We start from the raw sequence: 13,579 nt of genomic DNA on the forward strand, positions 1-13,579 counted from the left end.
AGGAGACAGAAATATCTTCATTCACTAGCTTGCGTTTTTTGTTGCCTCATTTTATAGCCATTCTTCCACGTTCTATACCTGCTTGTCTAATTTAGGGTTATAGGGACTAGAGTCAGTCCGCATAAGCAAGGTCTACATTGTAGAAACCAAACCAGTTTGGGTTGCCAGACCATCCTGTTGAACATACATATTTACAATGACAGGCACACCTAGGGGCAGTTTAGTGCCACTAGTCAACATGCCAGCACATCTGGCATTATGAAAGGAAATGCAATACCAGGCTACAACTCTTACCACACCTTTCAGCCACCAAACCAGGACCTAAACACTAAAGGTGGAGGAGTGTCCATATTCACCAAGGATAGTCACACCACCAGGCTAGTTGCCCAGCACAATGCATCTGAAATTCTCCAGGTGTAACTAACACTAGGTAAGACTGCAGTCCAAATTGTAGCTTGCTACAGATCCCCCACCGTGCCCCAAGATTCTCACTACACCTTTCTAAACTAACTGGAAAATATTAAGATACAACCAAACACCGTAATACTGGGTGATTTCAACTACCCTGCTGTTAACTGGGAAAACTACTTGTGTACCAATACCTTTGCCCAATGGTTCTTGGAATTCATAAATTCCAATGCCCTGGATCAACTAATCTATAATTCCACCGGGGGCTCCAATATCCTAGACCTGGTAATTACCAACATTGGAAATCGATGCACCACACCTATGGTCACCCCCTCGTTGGTCAGGTCTGACCATAAGCTAATCACCCTTGACATCCAAATCCCTCCGCACCCCCCAGTAAGGAAACCTCCATAAAAAACTTCTCCAAAGCCAACTTCATGCTACTCAAGTCAGAAGTTACAAACTTCATGACAGCCATGCAAACAGGAGCTGAACATTCGACTGCTGAATCCTCCACTAAGGCACTGTACGAGCATATCCACTCGTGCATGAATCGTGCCATCCCAAATAGAACCAAGATGCTCTCCTCCAAAAAAAGGAAGCCAATCTGGTGGTCTCCTCCCATAAACAAACTGTACAACAAAAGGAAGAAACTGTTGCAGAAAAGAGGAAAATCCCAGGATGCAAAAAAACTCCGTTACCAGCCTCAGTAAGAAGCTAAGATCCCTCATAAAATCCTCCAAAGCTAGTTACGAAAATAAAATTGCCAAAGATTTCAAAGACAACCACAAGGCATTCTATAGCTATGTCAAGAATCTAAATGGCAATGCTCAGATCTGCTCTGAGCTACAACAGAATGGCATTAAATATACTGATCCCAAGGATATTGTCAATATCCTGGCAGATTGATTCAGTGCCAATTTCACTCCCCTCTTACCCCCTAAAGGACCCATCTGAGTACCGAAAGATTGCCAAATTCCGGTAATAACGGCCACACAGGTAAAAAATGCACTGTCCAAAGCTAAGAATGCAGCATTTATGGGACCAGATGACATCCTGGGCTGTGTACTACATGAACTACAAAATGAACTGGCACCTCACCTAAGTGTCATGTTTAATCATAGCCTCACCTCAGGCTTCGTGCACACTGAGTGATGCATAGCTACAGTTATCCCACTCCACAAGGGGGGGATCCACCTTGGATCCAGGGAACTACTGCCCCATCAGTCTGAAGAGCCTGATCTACAAGGCCATGGAACGTATTATCATGGAACATATAAACAAAGACATTGGCAACCTTCAAACACTGGACCCCACTCATTTTGGGTTCGTGAAGGGACGATCTTGTCTCCTGAACCTGATTGACTTCTTCAAATCAGTCTCCAGAGCTGTGGATGAGGGTAAGGCAGTCCACACAGCCTATCTGGACCTCGCCAAGGCCTTCAACACCATCCCATACTCTGGAATCATAGATAAACTTACTAAGCTGGGCATTAATCCCTACATCACTCGATGGGTTGCCAACTGGCTTGCTGACAGAACCCACACTGTAAAAGTAGCCGACTCCAAATCCTGCTCCTGACAAGTGACAAGTGGAGTACCTCAGGGTTCAGTCCTGGGACCACTCTTGTTTGGCATCTAGTTCTCTGAAGTACAGGCCACCACTTAAGGGACTCAGGCTAACAAAGTTTGCAGATGACTGCAAACTGGGAGCCATTACTGAATCCTCAAATGATGTGGATATTCTACAAAAGGGCCTTACAGAAACAGATGCTTGGTGCCAGAGCCATGGGCCCAAGCTCAATGTCAAGAAATGTATAGTCATCCCCTTTGGGAAAAAACATGTACCCATGAATTGCCACATAGGTGGCAATACACTGAACACCAAAAGTGTGATAAGAGACTTAGGGACACAGGTGGACAGTGGTCTCACCTTCGATAACCACATCGCCACAAAATCAGGAAATCCTTCTGTGTGGCACACCTCATCAGTAAGGGCTTTTCATCCAGAAAAAAGGAGGTCATTGTCCCACTGTACTCATCCCTCATTAGACCCATTATAGAATACAACGACCCGTTTGGTATGTACCTCTCAAGACATCTGCAACAACTGGAAAGGCCGCAGAAATACCTCACTAAAAGAATCACAGGCCTAAAGCAGATGCCCTGTGCTGACTGTCTAAAAAAAACTCCAGCTATACTCTGTCACGTATCGTCTACTCAGAGGCGATCTCTGCTTAACATACAAGGCCATGTCAAAAACAGAGCTGTTGGACATGCTACACTTAAAAAAATCCCATTCCCTCAGAGCCACACGCTGCAGGGATCTAAACCTTGTCATCACAATGAACAAAACATGCTGGAGGGATAGGTTCTTGCCCCAGAGACTCCCCAGACTCTGGAATAGACTGCCCATACATGTCAAGCAGAGTGCCTCTTTGGTCCTCTTCAAAAGGAACCTTGACGATTGGATGAGAGATAGGAAATTCACCCAGGGGATCACGTCAGTCGCCCTGCTAAACAGGGGTCCAGGGAAGTAAATATTGTAGGAAGAAATAGCCAGGGAATTCTTATGGCTAGGCTTGTATAGGCCCTAGGGCCGATAGCCTAGTACCAACCTATGAAGACATGGGGATAACATGCAAACACAGCACAGAAGACATTCTAGCCAGGAAATGAACTAGAGGCCTAGGTTCTGTGAAGGAGCAGTACTAATCCGTGCACCACTCTGCTGCCTCACATTTGGGAAATGCATTAAAAAAAACTGCTAAGATAACTTTTTGGCAATTTTTTTGCATAAATTATGGTGTCCAGTACAAGTATGATGTTAGGAAATCTCATCTAGGTTACTGTAACAGTCTGTAACCTTTTGCTACAAATGTGACCAGGGTTTTTTATTACAGTTATTGTTTACATGTGCATGAACTGTTTTCATGTAAGTTGACTTGTATATTCTTTGAAGAGAGTAAATTAAACATGCTGTCTGATTGACTTTAACATGAGTACTGTTGGCTGGAAGAGTTAACATTGTTGTTATAAGGCTTGATATTATAAGCAGTAATAATTTCTGTTTTCAGGCACTCCCTCTGAGGAAACATGGCCTGGAATAATGTCAAATGAGGAGTTTAAAGGCTATAACTATCCCAAGTACCGTCCAGAACATCTCTCAAACCATGTTTCCAGGTATGGTATGTGTACAAGTAATTGCTTCAATGCAGATGTCTTTAACAGCTGGAATCGCACACAATTCTATGTACAGTTTTCATTATATAATAGATTAATGGCTGGCTTGTATGTCAGCTGGATCTTTCCCCCTCTTCTACATGTGTGCAGTGAGCTGCACTAGTTGTATTCAACAGAAAACTTCGCAGTCAGACTGCTGTCCCTTATTTGAAATGTAGAGTGCAACCGCCATCAGAAAATTATCATGGCACATCGCCTTTGTGTTTTCTCACTTGTCCCATTTATATTCAGGATGCGGGTGGCATAGGCATCATCTTGGCCTACTGACCGGAGTGCATCTTAAGTTTTGGGCTGTATAAGGTTATGCGCAGGCACAGTAGTTGGTGTTGCTGTTATGTAGTACTTGGGAGTTCTGTCTTGCTTCATTGCTGAGTTTGTGGGATTTTATTTATTTATTTATATATACAGTTGTTTACTGGAATAGGCCAGCTGAGCCTATTTTCAAGGCCCATTTTCACTGGAGGTCTAGGGCGAAATGCTCCATACATATAAATCATTTTAGTAGAGAAATACTGTTCTAATATCTCAGTATAAGACAGAAATTGAAATAACAGAAAATGAACCACAGAAATATATATGTTTGCAATATTTTGAAAAAAAGTAATTTCACTTTTAAAATGCAATTAAGTCATCAATATAACGTTCAGTGATTAAAACAGAATCAGGTTGTTGTTTAAAGAATATGTAGTCTTAGCTGTTGTACTTAATTGCAAACGATCTTGATGCAATATGTACTGTACATATTCATAAGAAATAATGCCCTAGGCCCAACCAATCAACAAGTTTCCAGTAGTAATACTGAAATCCTCAAAAGAATCAGTGTTTAGATATATGCAACCCAAATCATAACTATAAATACTGCAAGAAAAGTATAAACTTTCATTAACACTAACTTATCAAAAATTTGAAAGCCAGGATGACCTCCACAGCAACACCAAGAACTTGCCTGGCACTATTACCCAAGTTCTACCCACTGTAAAATGTGTGGCATAATAACCTGGTTGCAGCTGTTCTTTCAGTACTACACTGCAGTCATGGAAAACATGGGGTACAGTTGGTACGGTGGCATAGTAGAGCTTCTAAACGAGGTGTAGTAGCAGTACCCAGTATCAGCCTAAGGTAAAATGGCACACTAGCTAAAGGTTTCCATCACACACTGACCACAACTCCCTTCCCCCCTCTTGTGATTCAACTCCCTGGATCCTCATCAAGCCTCCCTACATAATTAAGATTACTTTTTTTTATTTTTTTTTTTAACCTTTCACGGTATTTCTGCATTACACTTCAGCTTTTCCTGCATCCTTTTAAAGCACCCTATTTACACCAGACAACACTGTAAAAAACATTGGATAAAATAAAATAAGTGAATTAAACCAAAGCCATGAGGGGTTCTAGTTTTGAGGTGCATTTTTGAGATTGTTTTTCCAACATTTTGATCCAGTGCAGGGTTGCATGTAAATGTTTGACTGCTATTACCCAAGTTATACCCACTGTAAAATGCCTGGTATACCTTTGGAAAGCATGTCTAGGCTTAAAAAGTCCCTTAGGTCATTAGACTAGAAATCAAATATTAAGCTATGAACCTATGAATTGCTAAAAGAATATGGAAGGTCAGTCTGCAGTGACTTTAACTAACCCTCAGTGAACTGAAGTACCTATACCTCTAATGTAGGATATGCCTAAAAGTAGTTAGATTTAATAAGTAAAACTTGTCTTGTCCAGATTGATAACAAACCCACTAAAGGATATAATATTCTTGACCTAGTCCTTACAGTTATAGTCCCTTCATGCAGCATTCCTCTGGTGTCTCATACCACATTTAAGCCAAGTTATAAACTAGGGACTTTCACCTTCAAAGTCTGTAAACACTGAAACTAGTGTGCTGGAATTTAAGGATTTCAGATGTACTGAGTTCATGAAATTGTGTGACAAAGTTTCAAAATACACTTAGTACCATCAGCCCCTACATTACCACAGCAGGTAGTTTCACACAAGAGTTATATGCCCACTTTGATAACTGTGTAAAACTGGCAGCCCCAACCAAATATGAATATTACAGGAAATTAAAAGCAAACCACCCTGGTGATCCACCAGCATAAACTAAAAAAAAAAAAAGCACATCAAGGGTAACATTGGAAATGTGACTAAAATTTGAAAAATACCATTACTAAAGCAAACATGAACGCAGGTTAACATCTGAACCTAGAGACCTTTACAAACTGTTCTTGAGCAGTGTTAGAAAGCTAAGATGCAACACCCAGCATTGTTCTGAATTTATTCAAAATGATACCACATACTCTGAATTTGTTTGCTGGTATGTTAACAGATTGCAGTGTCAACATATTAGCAAACAAGAGTATGGATGTTACAGCAGCGATTGCAATCCAAAGTTCACATAGCCCTGAGTTTGTCAAACTCCCCATTAACAGTAAAGATAATGTACTGAAGGTGATCTCTAAGACTAAAAACACTTCCTCCATGGGACCTTACAATATATCTGGCTGTTTAATAAAAATTAGTAAAAAAAAAGGTTAGCCACAAGCTGTTTTCCTGAGGTTTGGTGCACAGCAGAGTAGTAATGCCAATACAAAAGGGTGGCCCTACTACTGACCACAGAAATTACAGGTTCATCAGCCAGAGGAATCTCATTTGAAAAGCCATGGAGCATATTATAACTGACCTGATAAACTACAATATGAAAGTCATAGACTAAACTCACAGCAGTTTGACTTTGTCAATGGTGGAGTATGTTTAACAAATTAGGTTAACAACTTCAGAAGGGAAGCACAGGTTGCTGAAGTGGTCATGCTGCTGTCACAGTGTACCTTAACTTAGCTAATTTGTTTCACATCACCCCCCCCCCATGTTAATTTAGCTAGCAGGCTTAACGTATTAAAAATACACCTCTGTGGGATAAGATGGTTAGCAAATTAGCTAAAAGACAGAAGTCATACACTGCAGGTGACAAATGCCTCATCAGAGAGCATGAAGGGAACTGTTCATGTCCCATTGTGTTCAGTACTGGGACATCTTTCATTTGGCTTTTACATTTGTGATCTTCAGACATTGAACCAAGTCCTCAGGCTAATGAGGTTTGCAGTTGACAGCAAACTGGGAGTCATCGTCAACGCCCCCTCTAATGCCAAAACCTTTCAGTAAGAACTTACTGTCATAAATAGCTGGTGTACTAAAAATCGGCTTGAATTACATGCAAAAATGTGCACTGTTATGTCTGTTAGACAACTCTTTCCCCCAGCATGCAGCATAAGCAGTAAGCAATATCCCATTTCAAAATGAGACTATTGGGGACTTTGAAACCTGGATTGATAATTCCTTTTCCTTTGCTCATCATGTAATGGCAGTAGTCAGAAAGTCCTTCTAAATAGTTCAGATAATTGCTAAAGGAATGACATCCAGATCCAGAAAGGGCATTGCTTCTTTGTATTCAGCATTAATTAGGCCAGTGGAGTACGCCGCCTCCTTTGGGAAATACATCATTAGATAAATCAAACAACTAGAAAGTCCTCCAGAGGTTCCTAATTAAGATCACTGGCCTGAAACTCTAAAATACTAGAATCACTGTCATTTATGCATTATATATTATAGACCCCTGTGGGCATGTCTGTGCATTCTCTGCTATGCTTTTAATGACACAGATGGCATAGTCTCGCAAACACCAGAACAAAGACTCTAAATATTCGCCAGCAAGTAAATTAAACAATTTGGGGAGAGAAGTTCATTATGCAACACCTCCTAACATCTAGAACGTACTACTTCTGCAAATTAAGCAGTATGATTGTCTATTTTCCTTTAAATAGGACTCGAGTGATTGGATGGGTAGTCACATATTCACACTGGTCTTGACCAACCTGGCCCTCCTTGAGACAGGGGCTATGGTTTAAGGGTGAGTGCTAACAAGGAATGAGTGGTCATAAGATTCAGTTGCCATGGATTTCCTGTGATCCTATGAATGACAGCCTGAACAAGTATCATGGTTAAGGAAAGTAATTGTCTTTGCTCTTCATGTTGGTTTTTACTGCATCCTTTCAGCGCACCCTAGTATCTGTGAAAAAATATATAAAATTAAAGCGTGGGATTATAGATGTTTCAAGGAGCACTTTAGAGCTATCTTCCAACCTTTTGATCTACTAACCAAAAAAGAGAGCAAAGAAGGAAAATTCACTCTTATTCGTTCATTGATTGATTGATTGATTCATTCATTCATTTATTTGTGGAAGACATAAATGGTGACAAAAAGTTAGATCACAATAAAGTAAGAAGATAAATGCTTATGAGGTTTCAGCCCCCCCCTCCCAAAAAAAAAAAAAATCACCTTCTCGTGTTTGATTGGGATGAAAGCACAAATGGTCACACTCTTACTTCAAATGACTCTGTCAAGCACATGTGCAACATGCCTCTTCAACTCTGCCTCCAAAAGACAGCCATCTTCTGTGTACCACTCTGATGTCAGATTGGGATGAAACTGAAAGCAAGACTGAACACAGAAACATATTTTAATTTGTTGCTGTTGGACATATATAACAACATGGCTCCTTATTCCCTACCCCCCTCCAAAAAAAAATTACAAATTGCATACACACCTAATGTTTGATTGTGAGGAAAGTGAAAAAAAGAATATAGTAAATACACAATTTATTAAGTACACTGCAGTCTAAAACATTCCGAAGTGCTACAGAGGAAATGTTTTGGCAACATCAGTATGATTTCAGGAAGAAGTCACCTAAACGTAGAGCTTTTATCTTTGGGGCTTAACCATACAAGATATACTATATAATTTGAAAAGAAAACAATCCAGAAATGCCATTTTAAAGGACTACCAACAGATAACTTATGTGCCTTAAATATGCATTTAACAAGATTTTCATGAAGGCTCAAAAGCAAAGCTGTAACAAGGGTGGGACAAAGGGGGCAGCAGCCCTAGATGCAGGCTTTTGAGACGGTATAATCAACACTGGAGATGAGGTGCCACTTGGTCCCTGCAACAATACTTGCAGTTATTTAAGCAACCCTAATCTCAATTCCCAGATGTTTAAATGGCACTCCTGTTGTCAGTGTTTGTGTGTTAGGAACTGCAGTTAAGAGCTCCAGCTTAACAAAGAGCTGTTACGCTGATACCTAGTAACTTTTTGTCTGGTCTGAAGATAATCTGTTTTTACTTTTCGTCAGTGGACTGTAGCAAGGAAGCAGGGTAGCTGTTTGCTGCAATTTATCACAACACTTGGTGTGAGCAAAGAGGCAATCTGTACACAAGTATTGTTTATTTATTTTGTTCCTCAACTTCAGGTTGAGGGGTATCAAAAGGTGACATTACCTAGGGCTACTGCTCTGTCAAAAAGCATCTGAAACCATGGACAAAACTAATGTGAATCTAAATTACACATTACAGAATGAATGAATGAATGAATAAAGGCATCATGTGGCTTACATAAGTGAGCTTTTAAGGGAGTAGAATAGGAGTGTTTAATTTCTACACTCCTTTCCACCCAGCAGCTCTGTTATATTTGAAGTGATTAGTATCAGTTATTGAGAGATGACAGATTTCTTACATTACTGTGCCCTAGCCGTTGCTCACTTTTTCATAATGTTTGTTTCAGTTATCAGTTGTTATGAACTGGATGACAACAGCACATTTTTGATGTCTGAGATAAACATAGGAAAGAGGAATACAAGTGCATGTTATGTAAAAGTCAGTGAGAAACAACATCCATTACCACTTCACAAAGTCACCAATTTGCTGCATGTACAAAGGATGCAGGAAAAAAGCATGGGAGAGTGCAGTAGTAAGTACTGCTCAAGACACTAACACAAGGGAATATGTACAGTGCAAGAAATTCTCCATTCATATCACTGATGCATTCCAGTTAAACTGTATGGTACAAAATGGAAACCGTGTCTGAGATGTCATGATGAGGCCTAGCATTTAGCGTAAAGGATTAAGGCCATGAGCTGGTAACAACTTGTTTTTTGTAGTCTAGGGATTGATGCAGTCTGTCTCCATTTACTACTAATAAACGAGGGAGCAAAAAACGAAAAAAAAATTATGATGCAGTCTTGTCTAGTTTTAAACCCTCACATTGTCAATATGCTTGATAATCCAGATTTTGCAATTAAATGAAGCGCATCTAAAAGAGACTTTACTGAAAAAAAATGTTCCTCATCATTGCTGTCTTCTATTTTTATCAAAACAAATTAAGAAAGGCAATACTGGCTTAGTCTTGCTTACATATATATTGAGAGGTTTAGTTCCTAGCTAAACAAATGAAAGCCTCTTGCAAGGATGTAAAAAAAAAAGCAGTGTGTAAAAAAAAAAAAAAAAAAAAAAAAAATGTGTGTGTATATATATATATATATATATATATATATATATATATATATATATATATATAAAACTAAAATCTTTTGTTAACTATACCATTGAAAAGTACCTTTGCTTAGCTATCACAATGTCCTATAACAAAATATTGGAGAAGAAAAAAAAAGTTCCTGCCCTTCTAGAGCATGATAAAAAAATTACTCCATGACATCACATTGTGGGTGTTTATGTGCAAATTTTGAAGGGAAGGGAAGGGAAGGGGAAATTTGCTGTAATGATGTCAGTTTTGGGATGGGTGCTTAATGTAAAACTACAGTCTGTAAGTAATCATGATGTAGGCTCCTGAATGACAAGAGCTCCATTTTGAAGGCCATGAGTTTTTTTTTTTAAGGTGTAGACTTTGCAGTATACTAGAAGCAAGTGTTAATGGCCAAAAACAGATGATCATGGAACTGTTATATTTACATTTTGTATTGATATTTTTCTGTACTTTTACTTGAAAGGAAGGGCAAATGAGAATAAAAGATTGAGGAAAGTAAAACAATAGGGCATTGTTCTTCTTTAACTAGAGTAAGTTTTCTTTGTATATTTCCGCTACCTGGTGAACCACTTGCTTGTTTTTTATTTTTCTGTTGAACATTGAAAAATATAATAAAAATTTGGCAAAAAATTACAGTTATTAACCTTTCCTTGAAGACCTGCTTTTATGACAAGTGCATTACACAGTTGTACATTTTCATAAAATACATTTTTTAATTCAAAAGTGCCATGATATAACAATCTAATCCAATTCTACAGAGCCGGAAAACATTAGCCTCGGGATTCAGTAACACCTACACTAAGTGTGCACTGTTTTGAGTGAACAGACATAACACTCACCTTATTCCTCCTAATTTTAGTTTTCCTGCTGATGATATTGCAGCTTTGAATATAGACAGGGATTCATAAAGGTTACCGCAAAGTGTAGACTACATGTACACTTAGTGTAATATTTTGGAGTGACTAGAAAGCACCAAAAATGTGATTAAAATGTTCTGTCATGTACACTTAGTGTAGGCTTTATTGAATCTTGCCCTGGGATTTAATATTTTCTTCTTAATGTTGTCTTGTTTAAAATATTGTGTTGACCCCATATTCAGATTTTAATAACTTTCTCTTTACAGACTAGATAATGATGGGCTTGATCTGCTTTCAAAACTTCTACAGGTAAAGTCTCAGTTATATCTGCATAGATTACACATTTCTCTTTGTCACCCAACCTAGGATTGGTTACTTATAATATTTCATTTAAGAAAAGCTTAATGTTTTGAACTGTTTACAGTAAGTGATTTTGGCAGAGTAGACACTGAGAACTGTGAATTGTTAATGAAATACTGTAAAGGCTAGTATTTTTCAGTAAAGTGTTTGACAGAGTAACAAATAACTCATTTCAGTGTTACTTATTTGCTTAATATCATCTTAATCCAGACTTTCAAGCCTTTGGTTATACCCACGACTGAACCCAACCCTCTGCATCCTATGGTTTTTATGGCACTTCACATTACGCTGTGAAGACCTTTCTTTTTTTAAGGAAGGATCAGCCTTATCAGACAGCTTCACTGTAGTCATTGTGAGGGATACAAATTGGTGTTTGGGTAGCTTTAGGTGACAAAGGCTGAGGCTAGGCAGCATACAGGATTGCAGGCCCATCTCATCTACCCTTGTAAAGCCCGCGTTATTCAGAAAGGCTTCAAAACTGTTGTTACACTGTGTAATTTTTTAACAGATTACTTAGAGGTGAGCACTACCTGTCTGACAGTGTCTGACCCAATTCTGTTTGAAATATGGTGTCTAAAACATATTGTTGAGGGAACAAACAATAGGTCAGAGAGCCTAATACTAAAAATAAATATTAATATAAAAAAAGTTACGTAAGTTACACAACATTTTCCAAGGTTAAGAAATTAGCATGTTCATCTTATTGATCACTGCTGCAATAGCCTTAGATGGGTTATATCCTGCATAAGATATAACAGCTGGCCAGCTTCCAAAGCTTCAAGACACCTTCTACATGCGCAAACCATCAGTCAGCTCAAGCTGAGCTGAATAAAAAGAAATTCAAGCCATTCGGAACTGTCCTGCCTTCGAAGAGCATTCTCCTTTGAGGCTTTTGAGGCTTAATGGTTGGGTTGTGCTGTTTATTTGCTGGTCAGGTAAGTTCCTTTGGGTAAAAACCCTCCATTTGAAAAATTATTTGTTTATTAATATTTTTAAGCTAAGAGTTTGTGTTTTAACAGACTGTCACCAGAATATATTGTTACTTTTAAAGGAGAGCAAGGTTTTTTCCAGTCAATTTAAAAATTGTTTAAAGTAGTTGAAAATCATTTTATCTGTGGAGACATTCTGCTTATTTTCCTTTTTGGGGCTGGCAAAGTGCTTAAACATCTTTTTACTGTTCTTTTGTCTGAAAAAAGTGACTAGTAAAGACTTTTTATTTTACCATCTTTTATTGCTGGTTTTTCCCTGGCAACATTTTTGGCTTGATCATGGAACAAGCTACCGTTTCTGTGGTCAGTGCTTCTTCCAACCACAAAAACGTTTAGTTAATTTCATTCCTACTTTTCTGATAAGGATGGGAAGATGATTGATAAGTTTGGGGGAAATGGTATGCTTCTGCAACTTTGATTTTTCAGGATTTTGAATTGTCACACGAATATGTTAAAGTTTAATCTGACTAATTGTGAAAGTGTGATGAATGTTTTGTCTGCTGTTTCTTCTTGTGAGGAAAACTCTGATTTAATTGATTAGTTTCTTCAGTCATACAAGTCACTACCCATTGTTTACAGGAGTGTGTATATGGATCAGTTAATATTTCTTCCAGGGCTATGACCACTGGTACTTTTTTGAGGAGGGTTGCCTGATTGAATTTTCAGAATCTCTGAGATTATGTAAAAAAAAATAAGATTTTAAATTTTCCTTTTGATAGAGATTTAGTCTGCTGCAGAGGTAATCAAAATGTGTGATGAAAGGGGTAAGTTGATGCAGGGAATCTCTTTAAGATTTTTCAGTTCTCCTTTTCCAGATTTTCTAAGGGATTCTGTAAACCTCATCTAGTTTTGGCAAAAAAAATACAGTCTATAAAATGCAGGTTAACAGGCCTTTATGAAGAAGTGGCAAGGGGGACGGGGGTTCTAAAATGATTTAAAAAAACCAAGGACTGTCCAAGTAAAAATGACTGTTTAAGTGACCTTGCCCCCCCCCCCAGCCAACTTTCCCTTTCAGAAAGTCGAATTTCCACTTTTCAGGCATCTCATAGTTTCAGACAAATGAATTCTGAAGATTATTCATCAAGACTACAGATGACAGTGGGACAAAATTATCAGCCGCCAAACCAGACTGTTTTATTTTCACATGTTCTTCATCACATGCGATCTCAGGGAATGATACACCCAGCTTTCCCAGGTGAGGAAAAGTTTTTATTCACTGATTTTTTTTTTTTTTTAGGGCCAAAGAAAGGAAATGCTTGGAGACCATATCTGGATCCTTGTTTCCTAAACCTCTTTGTGATAGTGCCCAAGTTCAGAATGATGTCAATTCACAATCTGTTACGTGTTC

The 13,579-nt window shown here is 38.6% G+C and overlaps 1 protein-coding gene across 1 annotated transcript in view; it reads left to right on the forward strand.

Annotated features, from left to right (window-relative positions):
• LOC122809329 (cyclin-dependent kinase 17-like) overlaps positions 1-13,579 on the forward strand; it is a gene marked incomplete in the record, with an annotated part of 1,699,239 nt that overhangs the window by 1,464,152 nt on the left and 221,508 nt on the right. Inside the window, 2 exon segments of the mRNA XM_044080731.1 lie at positions 3,486-3,591; positions 11,149-11,191. Of these exon segments, the coding sequence (XP_043936666.1) occupies positions 3,486-3,591; positions 11,149-11,191 (149 nt within the window).

Source organism: Protopterus annectens, chromosome 8.part0, assembly GCF_019279795.1.
Source record: "Protopterus annectens isolate FY-2018-M chromosome 8.part0, PAN1.0, whole genome shotgun sequence".
NCBI lineage: Eukaryota > Metazoa > Chordata > Ceratodontiformes > Protopteridae > Protopterus > Protopterus annectens.